The sequence below is a fragment of the Schistocerca nitens genome, chromosome 2 (assembly GCF_023898315.1).
Source record: "Schistocerca nitens isolate TAMUIC-IGC-003100 chromosome 2, iqSchNite1.1, whole genome shotgun sequence".
NCBI lineage: Eukaryota > Metazoa > Arthropoda > Insecta > Orthoptera > Acrididae > Schistocerca > Schistocerca nitens.
In genome coordinates this window covers 901050544-901068720 of record NC_064615.1, presented here as the reverse complement: position 1 = coordinate 901068720, position 18177 = coordinate 901050544, and the positions used below count along the sequence as shown (strand labels likewise).

Here is an 18177-nt window from a genome sequence, read left to right as displayed (position 1 = left end):
GCTCAGTGTCGGCAGGTATACAGTTCCTGGGTAAACTATCCATTCTTCAATGTACGAGAAATTCAGCCAGCTTTCAGCCTCGCTTTTAGCAGCGGGTCTTCCATTCGTCGTCTAAGGCAAAAATGGACTGAGCGTAAGAACTTCTGCTGGAGACGAGTGGTTTTCACTGACGAAGATCTTTTCATTATAGCATCGACAAAAAAGTAATTGTTTACCGGCAAAGAGGTGCTAAAATAATCCAGAATATATATATATATATATATATATATATATATATATATATATATATATATATATATATATATATAACGTTGTGGGCATGGATATCGTCCGACGGAGTAAGCTCCTGTGGTAAGTGGAAATAAAACTTGAGGTGCGCAAGTACAATACAGATTTGGAGAACGTGAAGTGTTACGTTCTGTTAGATTTCGCGATGATCAGGCTATTTTTCAACATGAAAAATGGCTCTGAGCACTATGGGACTTAACTTCTGAGGTCATCGGTCCCCTAGAACTTAGAACTACTTAAACCTAACTAACCTAAGGACAACACACACGTCCATGCCCTAGGCAGGATTCGAACTTACAACCTTTCCTTGATTGCTCACTGACGTCTTTGGATACTGTGTTTCTTATACTGACAGTTTGCCTTATGAGGACTGGTTTTTCTGCTAACGGTATAAAAACGGACTCTACTCCTAGTCTTTATTATTGTGCAGTGGACCTTTTGCATCGAATTAAACCGTTAGTGACCATGTTTCGGGATAATGCTTTCTTTCGTTGCTAAACGACAAGTTTAGAATACCTCTACAACTTCGTAACATCAGTAACAAGTTCTGATGCTTTGAAAATGTTGTGTATGGCGCACTAAAATTGAGTTCTGTCGAATGTGTAGCACATTAAACTTGGAAGCTGCGACTAGCCGCAAGTTTTAAATACAAGATTATGCAGGGTTATTCTAAATGATGGACCCATTTTCAAAAATGAGTATGTATTCAAGTACATGTCCAAAATGAAGCCGGCCGTGGTGGCCGAGCGGTTCTAGGCGCTTCACTCCGGAAACGCGCGACTGCTACGGTCGCAGGTTCGAATCCTGCCTCGGGCATGGATGTGAGTGATGTCCTTAGGTTAGTTAGGTTTAAGTAGTTCTCAGTTCTAGGGGACTGCTGATCTCAGAATTTAAGTCCCATAGCGCTCAGAGCCATTTGAACCAAAATGAACAAGCTTCATACCAATGAAAAGAGGAAGTTTCAAAGTTTTTGGCGGCCGGCGGACGGTGAGGGTTTCAGAAGCGGCCGGTAGAGTTCGCGAGGCAACAGGGCCTCATTCCATTTCATTCTCAGTTTTGAGTCGGATGGCGACTGTGGAGCACAAGGTTTTCTGCGTTCTTCAGTTCGAGAAAAGTGAGTCGCAAATTCCAGCGCAGCGGGCATTTCGTACCAAATTCAGTGTTTAACCACCAACTCGCAAAAGAATTAGCCGTTGGTTTAAGCAGTTTAAACAGACTGGGAGTGTGTGCAAAGAATAAGCACAGGCCGACCGCGTGTGTCGGCAGGAAGGGCTTCCGGCCACCCCTTTAACTAACATTGCCACATCCGATTAACCATGCCGACATTGCGTATCCGCGACAAAAAAAAAAAAAAAAAAAAAAAAAAAAAAAAAAAAAAAAAAAAAAAAAAAACCACTTATTATATGTCTGTTACATACTGGTCTGAAAGAAGGAAGGAAGATTAGGGTTTAACGTTCCTTTGCGAGCGAGGGCATTAGAGACAGAGCACAGCCTAGGACTGTGTCAAGGAAGCGGAAGGAAATTCTCGGTGCTCTCTGAAAGGAACCATCCCAGTGGATCAGAATGAGATGGAGCACAGGCTAGGGCAGTGTCAAGGAAGAGGAAGGAAATTGTCGGTGCTCTCTGAAAGGAACCATCCCAATGGATCAGGATGACTGGGCATGGATCTGAACCATAGTCCTCCACCTAACCACTGCGCCATATTTATTTGAACGTCACGGACACTTGCTCCTTTTACTATTTTTTGCTTCATTAGTTATAGTTGTACATAAACAACGTAATAGCGTAAAAGCAAGTATTGAAACAAAGGGTCATGTTATACTGATATTAATTGCAATAAGCTTCTAACTACTTGTCACTGAGTCGCTGTTTATCTGGTAAGTGGTTCACAGGTAAGTGATGCAGACGACTTCAAACAGAATATGATGGTAACGTCGTAAAAGCGCGATGATAACACGACCGGAGTTTCCGACGATTACCGTTTAATACGTCACTATACCGAAAATGTTATAGCTATACGTCAGTGCAAAGGGATTTACAGCCAGTTCCAAGAAAACATTCTTTCAAAAATTCAGAACATTCCAGTCGATACACACCGCGTTGTGGGTGATAAATAGTAGGACAGTCGATTGACTGTGGGACTGGATATATTGCGTTTGTTTGTAAAGTATCTATTCATTCAAATCACCATCGAACCAGAATAATGAAAATATATTTAACGAAGGCCATTGACAGAAATTCAGTTACCTGTTTTATGCTTTCAACCGAAAATCGGTAATTCCCTAGGTTTATAATAAAGATCTATTAAGATCTATTAAATTACCGAGAAATTATTTATGAGTACTGTCAGTACCCAAAATTTCATTTAGGTGCGATCAGCATTTTGAAGACATTTCATACATTTCTCAAAAAGAGGAAAAATGAAATTATTGAAAAATTAAGAAACGACAACTACTGCATTTAGTTGTCATGTCAAGGAACTACCGTTATAAAAATTTCATTAAATTCGAGTTTGGCCAAAAGATGATAGTCACAAATAATTCATGGTAGTTGAAAATCAAAAATCAAAATATAAATTCTGACATACTTTTTCGGAGTAGTAATAGTCGTATGGCAAGACTGTTCTCCCTCAAGAGAGGTGTTCAGCTGTCTGGTACAAGTCTTTCAATTAGAAGCATTTTCGGCGAACTGTGTGTCTACAACCCATCCTAATAATCCTACCAGGGAAATGGAACCTACAGTTTAATGTTGAATATGTGTCGTTTCTCGCAAAAACTTCACATCATTGAAATGTGGTGCCCTGGTCCGTACCGGCCAGAAGCAGAGACGCAGGCTGGGCGGGTTGAAACCAGCACGGTGCAATATTATAGTCTTAATGTCATCAGTGAGAATATAATTTAAGATAGTGCGAATACATTCCTGATCTATGTACTGTGTTTTAAAATTCTGCACTGTCACATAAACCGCACAGTTTGTTATATCCTTTACACACAATAAGGTATCAGCTTCATTTCTAGGACTGACAAAAATTTCACAAAGACTCGGAATTAAAGAAAAGTGAAATATCAGTTATGGCTTATCACCATTAACGATAGTTCTTACAGACCTTTTAAATTTTTTATGACTTTTATCATCCTTTACAGAACATCATGTTATTTTGTATAATACCTTCTTCAGTTGTACTATGACTTCTTCGGATTTTGTTCAAAATGTAAATTGCTGAACAGTGTATTCCCTGAATTAGAAATGTTCATTTATTCCTCATTTCATGTAACTTGATATTAACTGATAAAAAACACACAATAATAATATGAAATCACAGAACAGCATGTCACAAACACAAATAGAATGACAGTGGGAACGGTTTAAATCGAGTAAACTAAAAATCATGTCTTTTCTTGTGAACAACTCGTGTCATTTCAAGAGAAGTTCGGCATCTCTCAAGAAGCTTGATATGTTTCGTGTTTTGCCTATGGCGGAAAAACTATGAGTTTAATGAAACAGCATTGCTTAGCCGTTACAAATTAAACCCTCGGAAAAACAAAGGAAACATCTTCGCTAACGCTGTGCGGAATCGCCTTTGCCTTCCATGATTGCCCGAGGTCTTTTGGACGTTGAACTCACAACTCTAGCCATGTGCCTTGGACATTCAAGCACCTTTTCCAAGCGTCACGAATTTCATCAGAACGCATGCGGCAAGTAGACAGTCAGTGTCCTTCTTTCCTTATTATTCTATCAGTTTCAACCAAAATATACTCGATCGTATTTATGTCAGCTCCTACAGGTTACCATTCCAATCAGTAACATTCCTGTGTGGTCGTTGACTCACCTCTTAATCACATCTGATTAACGAATAGACGAGCGGTCATGTTGAAAAAGCCGGCCGGGGTGGCCGAGCGGTTCTAGCCGCTACAGTCTGGAACCGCGCGACCGCTACGGTCGCAGGTTCGAATCCTGCCTCGGGCATGGATGTGTGTGATGTCCTTAGGTTAGTTAGGCTTAAGTAATTCTATGTTCTAGGGGACTGATGACCACAGCAGTTAAGTCCCACAGTGCTCAGAGCCATTTGAACCATTTTGAACATTGGTGTCTTCAGCGAAAGTGAGGAATAATTACAGGATCTGTTAAATGGAAGAAACTGCATAATGAACATACGCTACGGACTGAGAGTACACCAGAGAAAGACTTTATCCTTTTCATAATGATTGACATCTGACTTTGAGGTCATTTTCTGGTCACATTGCATTATGAACTTCGTAATGTTATGCGTTGCCGGAGTCTTGGAAATGTCTACTTTTATTTAGTGTATGAACAGTACATCTAAGATGAAATGGGGGCTACATACGTAGTGATATTTAAGAGAAACCGTGATTTTTCTAGTCTTTTTCGGCGAATGTCAACTTCAAGGACGCATAAAAATCAGATTGTAATTAGGAGAAAAATTTCCTTGGCATAGTTTAAGGATACAATTATACTCAATTTCCAAACAAATTGTCGTTGCATTCTAACTAGTCGTTTTGTCCAAATAATGGTGGGCGTAAATTGTTGCAAATCTATTGGTGATACATGTAAACAAGACGAAAAGTGTTGCTGCCTTTCACAGTTGTTATGTTTTATGCACGTAAATCTACATAAAGCACTAATGTCACATATTTAATTTACTTGCTTTTGCGTTTCTATGCGTCGTGTGGTTGCATGTGCTATGTTTTCCGGATCTCTGAAATGTATGTCCATTTCATTGTTCAGTGTTTACATCGCGGCTTCCCGTCAGATAGGAAACAATCGTGCTCCCATTCGTTGTTGTGTATTCGTGTGAGACAGTGCTCTTAACATAATTAGTTGCCTCAGCCCCGGATCTACGATATTTCCAAACCAGGGTCAAATCTTGATAGCTGCGTAACTCCCTCCCCCCCCCCCCCCCCCCCCCCGTTCGAGCTTTTGAGACAGTTGAACGTCAGAAGTTACAAAAAAAATCGATTTTTCAAAAATATGTTAATTTTGTAGTGCACATCTTTGTGATGCAGTTTGAATTACAGAACATATATGTTCGAGGAAATATAAGACATTATTTGGTCTGAACTGTGCCAAAGTGCAGTGCCACGCCTCTCTACACACCATTTCTATCTCACGTCACTATACTTCACTCTGTGGAATTCAAACGTGTGTATTTTGTAATGGAAGCTATCAAACCTATGATCTGAACAGTGGAAATTAGAATGTCCTGTGGTGCCTCTCGTGCTTCCAGTCGCCTAGTATAAGAACTCACCAGAATATTTGCACTCTTTGTTGACTATTAGCTAATAACTTTCTCTTTCGTGTGACGTAAAAGTAAATGTAGGAAGCATAAAAGCAGTAAGGACAACAGACAAGCAAGACAGTACCCACTTCTTCAACCCTTAGGTCGCAGCATTTCTTTCTCTCTAATCTTGCTACAGCTTTATTCGGCGTGCTTTCCTTTCTGTGAAAGAATCTGTTATTCGTCAAAAGTTTCGCTACATGAAAAATCAAAATGTCGTTGTCTAATACTGTTGTTAATACGATTAGTATCAAGAGTGGCGTGGCTTCTCGATTTGATTACGTCTGTTTTGTCACTGTCTGCTAGATAAAACGAAATAGGCCTTTCTAATACTGCACGCCAAGTAAGCGAGACTGTTTTGGCACAAATGGTCATTTTTATCAACATCATTTCCATAAATAACACGACAGAATGTAATTCACGAACTACCAACATCAAATTCCTATTAGGCCTACTAAAAGCAAAAAGTTTTATGTTAGGAAATAGTTTCAGATTTCATTCATATGCTCCATTTTCGCAGGCTTGAGATCGAAAAGTGGTAGTACGAAATTTTTATATAAATTTGGAATCATCATATTCTTCCATATAATCTGTGTGATGTCCGCATTTCTTCTCCTTCCTCGTTCTAACAAACAATCTTGCCATCACTAGTCTGTAACTATTCCTGCCATTGTCGAAACTTATTGTCCGATTAACTTCACTAGCCCTTCCAGAATTACCGGTTCAGTTACCACGCGTTTAGTCTACTGTTAGAAGTTATTAAGCGTTAGTACAGAGCGTATTCCCCGCTATTCCAAGAATAGATCTTAAGCAGCTGCCAACCGGGGACTGTACAACTGGCTCTTAGTAGTGTAGCCTTCTGGCAAAAATTTTCTCTCAAAATCTAATTTTCTTGGATACACCAAAAAGGTAATAATTATGTATTCTTTCTTAGCTGTTATCCCTGTTAGTCATTTGTTTCCACTCTGGTAGTCTGAATCTATGTATTTCGCAAATAATTATAACAACGATGATGATTCGCATACCCGATCAACCACGTAAACAAACAGCGATTGGCATTAACCTGTTCTGGTTTATTCGGCTCAGCTCGTGTAGTCCCGTCCCCCATTTGTCTGCAGCAAACACATCACGTACACTATGCACGCATTCAAAAATCAACTTATGATTCGTTCAGAAATCTACTTAGAATGTGTTCAGAAATGTTCAAAAACAAACTGGGGTGCGTTTCAAAATCATATGAATAATTTATAGACCAATGTGGGCAGAAGCAGCGCGGGATTAGCCAAGCGGTCTAAGGCGCTGCAGTCATGGACTGTGCGGGTGGTCCCGGCGGAGGTTCGAGTCCTCCCTCGGGCATGGGTGTGTGTGTTTGTCCTTAGGATAATTTAGGCTAAGTAGTGTGTAAGCTTAGGGACTGATGACCTTAGCAGTTAAGTCCCATAAGTTATCACACACATTTGAACATTTGTGGGCAGAATGCTAGCTTGAAGAATATGAATTTTGCCGCCCGGGGCAGACACCTCTGGTTCGCCCCCCCCCCCCCCCCCCACCCTCCCACCCCAGTCCGGGCCTGAGTTGCTTTGTACTTGTGTGTAAGCATGCATCATTGCATCATTTACGGAGTTGTGAAAAGCCTATGGTAATCAGTGCGCGTGCTTACCCTGAGGCCGAAAAAGAACAGAGCGCGAGCAGTTCTGTATCATAACCAGTAAGAGAACTACTGAATGTCTCGGTATTGGTGAAAGTACAATGAAGAGATTTCGAGAGAATATAGGGAAACTGTATGTCATGTATCACCAAAAAAGAGTTCTCGCAGGAGACAGAAGTTTATATTGGACAGGGAGTCATAAGAAGAAAAGTCCACGACTTCTATGTGGAAAAGGAGTGTCCAACAGTGGCAGCCGTGTTGGAAGAGTTGAACAATGAAGTGGAAGATTTTCATGATATGAGTGCAACAGCGCTTTGGCGTGCTATTCGAAAATTGGGCTTCAGATACAAAAAGTTTAACAAAATCCTGTGCTGAAGAAAAATACCCAAGTAGTAGGAAAAATAGACGAGTTCTTGCGAGAAATAAGACACTCGCACAATACTGGATAGACTTTTTATTACACTGATGAGAGTCGGTGTGGTGTAAATCATTCCATAAAGTTTGGTTGGCAGGAACAAATAATGCCTCATTCATCAGAAAGTGTATACGATTATCACAGAGGAACTGTTCAAGAGTAGAATGGCAGGGAAGGAGGAACTCAAACACCGTACGGTTCTGGAAAAAGGGTTGTAATGTGCCACATTGGGAACGAAGATGGGTTGTTGCAAAAAGCTGGTTTATGTCTTATTTGGCAAAAATGATACGCAGAGTATCATTCTGAATGAATGCCAGAAACTACGAAGAGTGGTTTGGGAGTGGTCTCGAAAAATTACCAAACAGATGTGCGATTGTTTTAGATCAGACTCCACATCACATGATGGTAAATCCAGTGTCAGAAATCCATCTACGAAATGGAGCAAGGATTATATTATAGAATAGATGGAAAGCAATAATGTAGAGCTTCCATCTAACGCCACATCATATGAGGAATGTACGAAAGCTGGCATACTGGAACACGCGCGATCGCACTACAGGGAGCAGGATCATCTTTTTGAAAGTGTATTGCGATCAGTGGGCAAGGCAATTAAACTTCTGTGGTTTCCTGTAGTGCACTGCGAATTAAAGCCATTGAATTTATTTTGAATTTTTGTCAAGAACAATGTAGTGAAAGAGAACAAGAATTTTCAAATAAATGATACTTTGCAGTTGTGTCACTCCGCTCTGGAAAGTGTCTGGAGGAATTCAGTGAGTCACGTATACAAACTTGAGAGCAGTTATGCACAAACAGCCCACTGTCTTGACACAGCAACAGAACCGTTGCTGTTGTCAAGAACACGACTGCAATTGCAACAGCGAGACCTCAGCCAGTAGCGAAATCGATTAAGGCATGTGTTATTTCAATCATCATTCTTTACTGCAAAATTTATTCGAGCCAATCGACGTTTCCATTTGCTGTTGAAATGTGCTATACAAATGTTCACTTATTGTGCGCTGCTTGCTTAAGGAGCATTTATTTGCAAATGGTTCAAATGGCTCTGAGCACTATGGGACTCAACTGCTGAGGTCATTAGTCCCCTAGAACTTAGAACTAGTTAAACCTAACTAACCTAAGGACATCACAAACATCCATGCCCGAGGCAGGATTCGAACCTGCGACCGTAGCGGTCTTGCGGTTCCAGACTGCAGCGCCTTTAACCGCACGGCCACTTCGGCCGGCATTTATTTGCAATTGGCCATATTATTTTCCTTTACTCGCAATGAAAACTGAACGCGGCAGTGCTGTACTGGGGTGCGACTGCGAAGCTGCCGTTCTTCGCAGATGAATAGGCGCTTATGGCGCATTACAACAGTGGTGGCGCGGTGGTGTGCCAACTACGCTCCACCACAGCCATGCGTATATTACAGCTACAAACACAATCGCTTTACAAATTACTAACTAACAAACATGAAGAGTATTCATTAGAAAAGACATACGATGTAACCAACAAAAGTTGTGTCTTCTCCGTCGCAGTAGCTACAAAAGTAAGCTCAATCACAGCGTCTTGCGTTTGACATTACGAGGTGTGGCTAGAAAAAAACCGGACTAGTACTGGTGAAACAATAAAACGAATGCAATAAGGCTGAAAGTCGCGTGGCCTGTCACGTGACTCTCGCTCCGCCTACTGCTCGAGTTTCATCTGCCTCCTGCACTCAGTCTGCCCGTGGCGTCTGTTTTAAGTAGCTGACGTTTTGTCTGTGCATCGGAAAATGTTGAGTGTACAGAAAGAACAGCGTGTTAACATCAACATCGACAAGATCGCCGTTTAACAATCAGAGCAGTGTCTGAGTTAACAGAAGTTAACAAGGAAAGTGTCGAACAAGTTTACCGATTTTTTCAATGTTTGCATCAGTTTTTGCTGACAATGGTCTGACAGTGCGAGTGTCATCACTGGTGTCTTCGCGGCCATCTTTAAATCGTTTAAACCACTCAAACACTTGTGTTCGCGATAAACAATCATCGCCGTACACTTGTTGTAACATTACAAGCGTTTCACTTGCAGATTTTCCTAGTTTGAAACAAAATTTGATGTTAACACGCTGTTCTTTCTGTACACTCAACATTTTCCGACGCACAGACAAAACGTCAACTACTTAAAACAGACGCCACGGGCAGACTGAGTGCAGGAGGCAGATGAAACTCGAGCAGTAGGCGGAGCGAGAGTCACGTGACAGGCCACGCGACTTTCAGCCTTATTGCATTCGTTTTATTGTTTCACCAGTACTAGTCCGGTTTTTTTCTGGCCACACCTCGCATAGCGATGAAACGAGTAATCAGAAAATAACGAAAATCCGCCTGTAAATAGAACAAGGTTGTGTCTTTAAACTATGCAAAGGGAATTTTTCTCCTAAAGCGATCTTATTTTTACGTGTACTTTAAGTTGACACTCGCCGAAAAAACTAGAAAAAGCGCGAGTTCTGTTAAGTATTACGACCTATGTTGCTCCATTTCAGCTAAGATGTAATATTCATACACTAAATAAAAGTAGACATTTCCACGATTCCGGTAAGGTGTAACATAACACTGCTCGTAATGCAATGTGACCAGAATATGAACTCAAAGTCAGGGGCAATCACTATGAAATGGATTAATAGTAATAAAGCAGTAGCAGAAATGAGATTAGCGATAAAGAAGGGAAACGAAACGTTTGAGATGGTAACATGCTCCAAATTGTCTTCAACAGAATGGGTATAGGTTAGGAACTGGATTCCTCGTGGAGAGGGGATGGGTTGTGTCACGCTCCCGACCCTAACCTCACCTGCAAGTCACAAATGAAAAATATATCAGTAGTACAGCAGAATACAAGAATATGACAGCTAACATCTGGTGACTGTTATAAAGGAAAATCTTGAACTCCCTAAGGATGCGTTTAGAAGGCTGGAACCGACAAAAATAACAAGGCAGTGAAGGACTTTGCGATGTCGCTGTTCGGGACTGCTCTTCTGTCCACGTACTTTACCCTGGAAGGAACACACATCAAGGATTTACTGAATGATTAATTTGTGTGTGGGAAATGATGATGAGGAACCTCAGGCTGCATAAGAAGAAAATGTGCATGCTAAACTGCCACCAGTTGAAGATGACAGTGGAGGTGCTAAATGTGTGCTACTGCTAAAGACTGCGTATCATTCCTCATTCTTTGAATGCTGTAATTTATGACTGCAATTATCTGCCACCTTATTTATGTCATTTCATGGTAAGCTAGCCATTTTTGTTACTGTTTTTGTGGAATAATAAAAAAGTTAAAGAAAAGATGTGATGCTGTAAAAAGACGTTGAAAATTACATCTTCTATTAAGAGAAGATAAGACATGAACTGGCGACGAAAGGAATATGTAGAAAACACTGATAGGAACGAAGGACAGTAATATTGGGTTTGTGCTAAGAGATTAAGATATCAGGGAATAAATTCCAGGGTCCTTACAGAACTGTGGGGGTGGGGGGAGGGGGTAAAAATTTTGGCTACGGTAAGCCGCCTGCTTCAGGGTGCAGCGGTGGCGGAGAATCTGGCGCGTCGAATGGGACACTCGCATATTCGCCCCGTAAATCAACATGTGGCCGTTCCTTCAGCAGGTTCCGAGCAAACAGATGTGGCCGGGGGTTTGCTAGTTATCGGGAAGAGGAAGAGGAGGAAGAGATTAGTGTTTAACGTCCCGTCGCCAACGAGATCATTAGAAACTGATCACAAGCTCGGGTCAGGGAAAGATGGGGAAGGAAGGCGACCGTGCCCTTTCCAAGGAATATCCCGGCATTTGCCTGAAGCGATTTAGGGATATCACGGAAAACCTAAAGCAGGATGGCCGGACGCGGGTTTGAACCGTTGTACTCCTGAATACAAGTCCAGAGTGCTATCCACTGCGTCACCTCGCTTGCTGCTAGTTATCGGGACCTCCAGTCCTCTTACAATCTTACCGGTACTGGAATGGGAAGACACTTAAGATGTGGCGAAATGAAAAGCAACCACTGCCATATTTCCAATACTGGCCATTAAAATTGCTACACCAAGAAGAAATTCAGATGATAAACGGGTATTCATTGGACTAATATATTATACTAGAACTGACATGTGATTACATTTTCACGCAATTTGAGTGCATAGATCCTGAGAAAACAGTACCCAGAAAAACCACCTCTTGCCGTAATAACGGCCTTGATACGCCTGGGCATTGAGTCAAACAGAGCATGGATGGCGTGTACAGGCACAGCTGCCCATGCAGCTTCAACACGATACCACAGTTCATCAAGAGCAGTGACTGGCATACTGTGACGAGCCAGTTGCGCGACCACCATTGATCAGACGTTTTCAATTGGTGAGAGATCCGGAGAATGTGCTGGCCAGGGCTTTAGTCGAACATTTTCTGTATCCAGAAAGGCCCGTACAGGCCTGCAACATGCGGTCGTGCATTATCCTGCTGAAATGTAGGGTTTCACGGGGATCGAATGAAGGGTATAGCCACGGGTCGTAACACATCTGAAATGTAAGGTCCACTGTTCCACGTGCCGTCAATGCGAACAAGAGGTGACCGAGACGTGTAACCAATAGCACCCCATACCATCACGCCGGGTGATACGCCAGTATGGCGATGGCGAATACACGCTTCCAATGTCAGTTCACCGCGATGTTGCCAAAGACGGATGCGACCATCATGATGCTGTAAACAGAACCTGGATTCATCCGAAAAAATGACGTTTTGCCATTAGTGCACCCAGCTTCGTCGTTGAGTACACCATCGCAGGCGCTCCTGTCTGCGATGCAGCGTCAAGGGTAACCGCAGCCATCGGCTCCGAGCTGATAGTCCATGCTGCTGCAAACGTCGTCGAACTGTTCGTGCAGATGGTTGTCGTCTTGCAAACGTCCCCATCTGTTGACTGAGGGATCGAGACGTGGCTGCACGATCCGTTACAGCCATGGTGATAAGATGCCTGTCATTTCGACTGCTAGTGATACGAGGCCGTTGGAATCCAGCACGGCGTTCCGTATTACCCTCCTGAACCCACCGATTCCATATGCTGCTAACAGCCATTGGATCTCGACCAACACGAGCAGCAATTTCGCGATACGATAAACCGCAATCGCGATAGGCTACAATCCGACCTTTACCAAAGTCGGAAACGTGATGGTACGCATTTCTCTTTCTTACACAAGGCTTCACAACAACGTTTCACCAGGCAACGCCGGTCAACTGCTGTTTGTGTTTGAGAAATCGGTTGGAAACTTCTCTCATGTCAGCACGTTGTAAGTGTTGCCACAGGTGCCAACCTTGTGTGAATGCTCTGAAAAGCTAACCATTTGCATATCACAGCATCTTCTTCCTGTCGGTTAAATTTCGCGTCTGTAGCACGTCATCTTCGTGATATAGCAATTTTAATGGCCAATAGTGTATACTGTTATGCTGGTAATTATAATTGTACAGATGGAAGATAAAGAACAAGTCAGATTCGCTGATGGTAACATAAAAATCGAAAGCAGCGTTTAGAAATTGGGGAAAGTCTTTTATTTGTGGTGTGTTTCTTTGGCGTACAAGGATGTAAGCACAGTGCTGTTGGAACGGCTACCCCCTATGCACAATGGTGACATCTGCGAAGCGTACATTCGGCAGATCGAACTCGCCTTCATGGGCGATAGGTCTGTCGAGAGGGAAACCCACAGGTCGTCCATCTCTGGGCGGGAAAGAGACTGCAGTTACGGTCGTATTGCTGCTGCTGTTGGCGGTAGTAGCAACAGAGGTTGTGTTGGGAGCAGAGCTGATGACGACGAACAGCGACAGAGGCAGTCCAGCCGGAGCGCGGCGACCGCGCGGCAGTGCGAGGCGCTCCACGCCGCCTAGCGGCCGCGCCAGGTCGTCCACGTACAGCCGCCAGCCGCTAGACAGCGCCGCCCTAGCCCGGCGACGTAGCGCGGACAGCGCCAGCGGTGGCCGCCCGTAGAAGCGCAGGTCCTTGTAAGTGCGGCGCAGTGTCGTCACACCGGGAGACACTGCACAGACGCACACATCAGTTTATTAAGATAGGAAATAAAGTACGTAAATGAGTCTGCCAAATTTGTGAATTTTTACGAGTACAGCCATCTCCATCACGTAATATCTTTTCGTCTATTATAATGCTTCGGCTACTGCCATCAACAAATCAAGATTTAGAACTCGTAAAACATGGTTCGGTGTCAGTTACAAGTTTTTTTTTCTTTATATATATAAAACTGAAACTGAATTTTGTTTTACTTCTTCTAAGTTTTGATCTCATAATGCAGTACTCAAACTATTGTAATAAATGAATATATGTTAATCGATGTAGACGGTTTTATTAGCAAAAACGTGCTATAGTTCCTTTGACCCCATTTTAATTGTTCCAAATGGCTCTGAGCACTATGGGACTTCACATCTATGGTCATCAGTCCCCTAGAACTTAGAACTACTTAAACCTAACTAACCTAAGGACATCACACAACACCCAGTCATCACGAGGCAAAGAAAATCCCTGACCCCGCCGGGAATCGAACCCGGGACCCCGTGCTCGGGAAGCGAGAACGCTACCGCGACACCACGAGCTGCGGACCCCATTTTAATTCAAATTATACTGTACGTCATAACCTTTTCTCGCTTGCTGCAAAAGTTTTTACTGTTACAGGAAGACATAAGCACTACAACAACAAGACGGAAATTTCACTCTTTTTCTGCTCTAGTCACAGTCTTATTTCGCCAAACTCCAGCAATACCAAGGCATTTTACATAAAGCGCATTACCAAGGGTGGCGGTACTTTATAACCACCGCAAAAAAAATAAAAAAACAAAATTTCTTTAATTGTTGCAGAAAGAACTTACTTTTCAAAGAGGTGCCGATGTGTCAATAGGATCCAGAGCTTTCAGTAACGTGTACTCTCGGCTTTATGACCATCACAGGAAATTGAGAAACTGCAAATATCGTTCATTTGTAGTTGACTTTTACTCTTACCACACTTTTTAAAGAAATATTCATGTATAAGTAAGGATCTGAACTTGGAAATACCGATACGACATTCATTGGAATAGTGACGTCTACTACTGAGACTTAAACTTTCGGGTTAATTTAAAACATATATGGAATCTGCTAGAAGAATTCATTAAAAACAATAAATATTTTTTTCAGGATTTCAAAATATAAAGTAGCCACTGACTAGGTTACAATATTTCGAAAGGTGGACACAAAAGTACCACCCTCACCCTTTGTATTGGGTTAATCGTGTGGCTGGAAACGTATATGCAACTCGCTACCGTCTGCATGTGTCGGTTATACTATGAATTCTTTATTTTTTGTAGTACTCTCTCCTTTAAAATGCAATATTTATGCTTGGTATGTCAGTTAGGTCGCCTCTGAATTGATTATACACACTATAAACGACAGAGTAAGAATGACGGCGTGCTGCCAAATCGTGTCTTGCCAAACTGATAATGGAAATAAAAAAAAGTGACTGAAGTAGTAATCGTGTGAAATTTAGCGAGGCTGTTGCAGACCTTAGCCAGTTCTACCCTAATATGGACATACATAGGATTAAAGACAAGTTCCAACTAGTGTGACAGGAGCATCGTGTTTCAGCAGAAAAAGAATCACTTCGAATAAGAACGAGAAAAATGTGAAACAGGACATTCGCTTATCGTACCATAGCTGTTAAATGTACGTCACTGGCTGTTAGCACATTATTAACTGGAAGGCCTCGTCATGAATTTTAACTTATCACATCGAAAAAATAGTTACATAATTAATTTTTATTTATTTTTAAGTGCACGTATGCATTGGAACATTCGCGCCATCGCCATTTTTTGATAACAATTGGTTTCAGAATCATGAAAGAAGGTTGTATACTTGGAATAGACCTGAAGAAACCAGAAGGTTTCAGATAAGATTACCTGACAACAAAACAGAGATTTCGAAAAAAAAATATTTTGAACAGCAAAACATTTGCAGGAGTAGATGTACACTCTGACCATCATTTATTGGTTATGAACTGCAGATCGAAACTCAAGAAATTTCAGAAAGGTAGGAAATTGAGGATATACTACCTGAATAAATTAAAAGACTGTTGAGAGTTTCAAAGATAGAATTAAGTAACAATTGGCTGAAACAAAAGAATGGAATACATATATGGTACAAATGGCTCTGAGCACTATGGGACTTAACTTCTGAGGTCATCAGTCCCCTAGAACTTAGAACTACTTAAACCTAACTAACCTAAGGACACCACACACATCCATGCCCGAGGCAGGATTCAAACGTGCAACCGTAGCGGTCGCGCGGTTCCAGACTGTAGCACCTAGAACCGCTCGGCCACTCCAGCCGGCCGAATACAATATAAGACGAATGAATAGCTTTAAGGGATGAAATACTGAAGGCAGTATATGATCAAATAGTCACAAAGACGAGGGCCGGCAGGAATCCTTGGATAACTCACGAGATACTGAATACAAACCTCTAAAAAATGAGATTGACTGGACGTGCAAAATGCAAAGCAGAAATGGCTAGAGGACAAATGCAAAGCTGCACAAGCGTACGTGACTATGGGAAAAGACAGATGCCACCAGTATGGTTATTAAAGAAACCACGGTAGAAAAGAGAAGCAGCTCTGTGAATACAAAGATTTCAGATGAAAAGACAGTACTAAGCAAAGGAAATAAGGCTGGAAGGTGGAGGTAATTTACAGAAAGACTATAGAAAGTAAAAAATCTGAGACAATATGATAGAAACGGAAGAGGAGATAGATGAAGACTAGATACGTCATATGATACTGCCAGAAGAATATGACAGAGCTCTGAAAGACTTAAGTTGAAAGAAAGCCCTCAGAATTATTAAGACCTTTGGAAGAACTAAGTATGACAAAACTACTTCGTCTGGTACGCAACAAATGTGAGACAGACAAAATTCCCTCAGACTTCAAGAAGAACATAATGACTCCAACCCGAGGAAGGTAAGTACTGGCAGGCATAAATGTAACTGAAGCAGCAGTTTAATAAGTCATTGCTCATAATACTAACAGAAAATATTTGCAGGAGAATGAAAAGATTGGATGATGCCAAGGTCAGAGAAAGCCATTTGGATTTCGGAGAAATGTTGGAAAATGAGAGACAATATGGACCCTATGACTATTGTAGAAGATATGCTGAAAAAAGGTAAACCTACGTTTATAGCATTTTGTTTGACAATGCTGACGGGAATAACCTCTTTCAAAATTCTGGGATAACGATTTAAAATACAGGAAGCAAAAGCTGCCTGCAAGTTTGCAACTTGTACAGGAATAATAGTGCACTTATCAGAGTCGAAGAATATGAAAGGGAGGTAGTAGGTGAGCAGAGACTACGAGTTGTAACGTTTCTTTCAAGTAATTCAATCCGTAGACTGCACAAGCAATAAAGTAAACCAAGGAGAAATTTGGAAACGGAACTGAAATTCCAGATGAAGAATTAAAAACTATCATGTTTGCTCATGACAGTGTAATTCTATCAGAGATGGCAAAGGGCTTAGATCACTTGAACTGAATGGACAATGTCTTGAGAAGATGTTGTAATATTAACATAAAGAAAATTAAGAGAAGTGTAATAGAATGCTGTCGAATTAAATCAGGTAATGATAAGGAAATAAGATTAGTAAATGAGACATTAACAGTATTAGATGAGATGCGCTATTTGGGTAGCAAAATAACTGACAGTAGCCCAAGTAGTGAGGATATAAAATAGAACGTGGCAATAGGATGGAAAGTATTTCTCAAAGACAGAAATTTCTTAACATTTAACACGAATTTAAGTCTTTTCTGAAAATAATTGTGTGACGTGTGAATTGTGGATGACAGATGTTACAGACAAGAGAGTAGTATTTTTTCCAACGTGATACCACAGAAGAATGCTGAAGATTAGATGAGATGATCAGGTAACGGTGGTACTGTTCTGCGGACTCTGGAACACCTTGTTTACAAAGGACATTCTGCGGCACTTTCTTTATATCATGTGAGTGAGGTCATAGACCTAGTGACATAGCCAATGTCATCATAACACTTATCAGCGATGCCATCATCCTCATCTACATCTACATCTACATTTATACTCCGCAAGCCACCCAACGGTGTGTGGGTGGCGGAGGGCACTTTACGTGCCACTGTCATTACCTCCCTTTCCTGTTCCAGTACGTATGGTTCGCGGGAAGAACGACTGCCGGAAAGCCTCCGTGCGCGCTCGAATCCCTCTAATTTTACATTCGTGATCTCCTCGGGAGGTATAAGTAGGGAGAAGCAATATATTCGATACCTCATCCAGAAACGCACCCTCTCGAAACCTGGACAGCAAGCTACACCGCGATGCAGAGCGCCTCTCTTGCAGAGTCTGCCACTTGAGTTTGATAAACATCTCCGTAACACTATTACGCTTACCAAATAACCCTGTGGCGAAACGCGCCGCTCTTCTTTGGATCTTCTCTATGTCCTGCGTCAACCCGACCTGGTACGGATCCC

General features: G+C 41.8%; 1 protein-coding gene across 1 annotated transcript in view; it reads right to left on the bottom strand.

The window, feature by feature from the left end:
- Window positions 1–13181: 13181 nt before the first annotated feature.
- Window positions 13182–18177, bottom strand: part of LOC126237208 (allergen Cr-PI-like) — a 149769-nt gene continuing 144773 nt past the window's right edge. Inside the window, exon 10 of the mRNA XM_049947087.1 lies at window positions 13182–13686. Within this exon, the coding sequence (XP_049803044.1) occupies window positions 13262–13686 (425 nt within the window). The 3' untranslated portion in view covers window positions 13182–13261. The remainder of the gene's footprint in view (window positions 13687–18177) is intronic.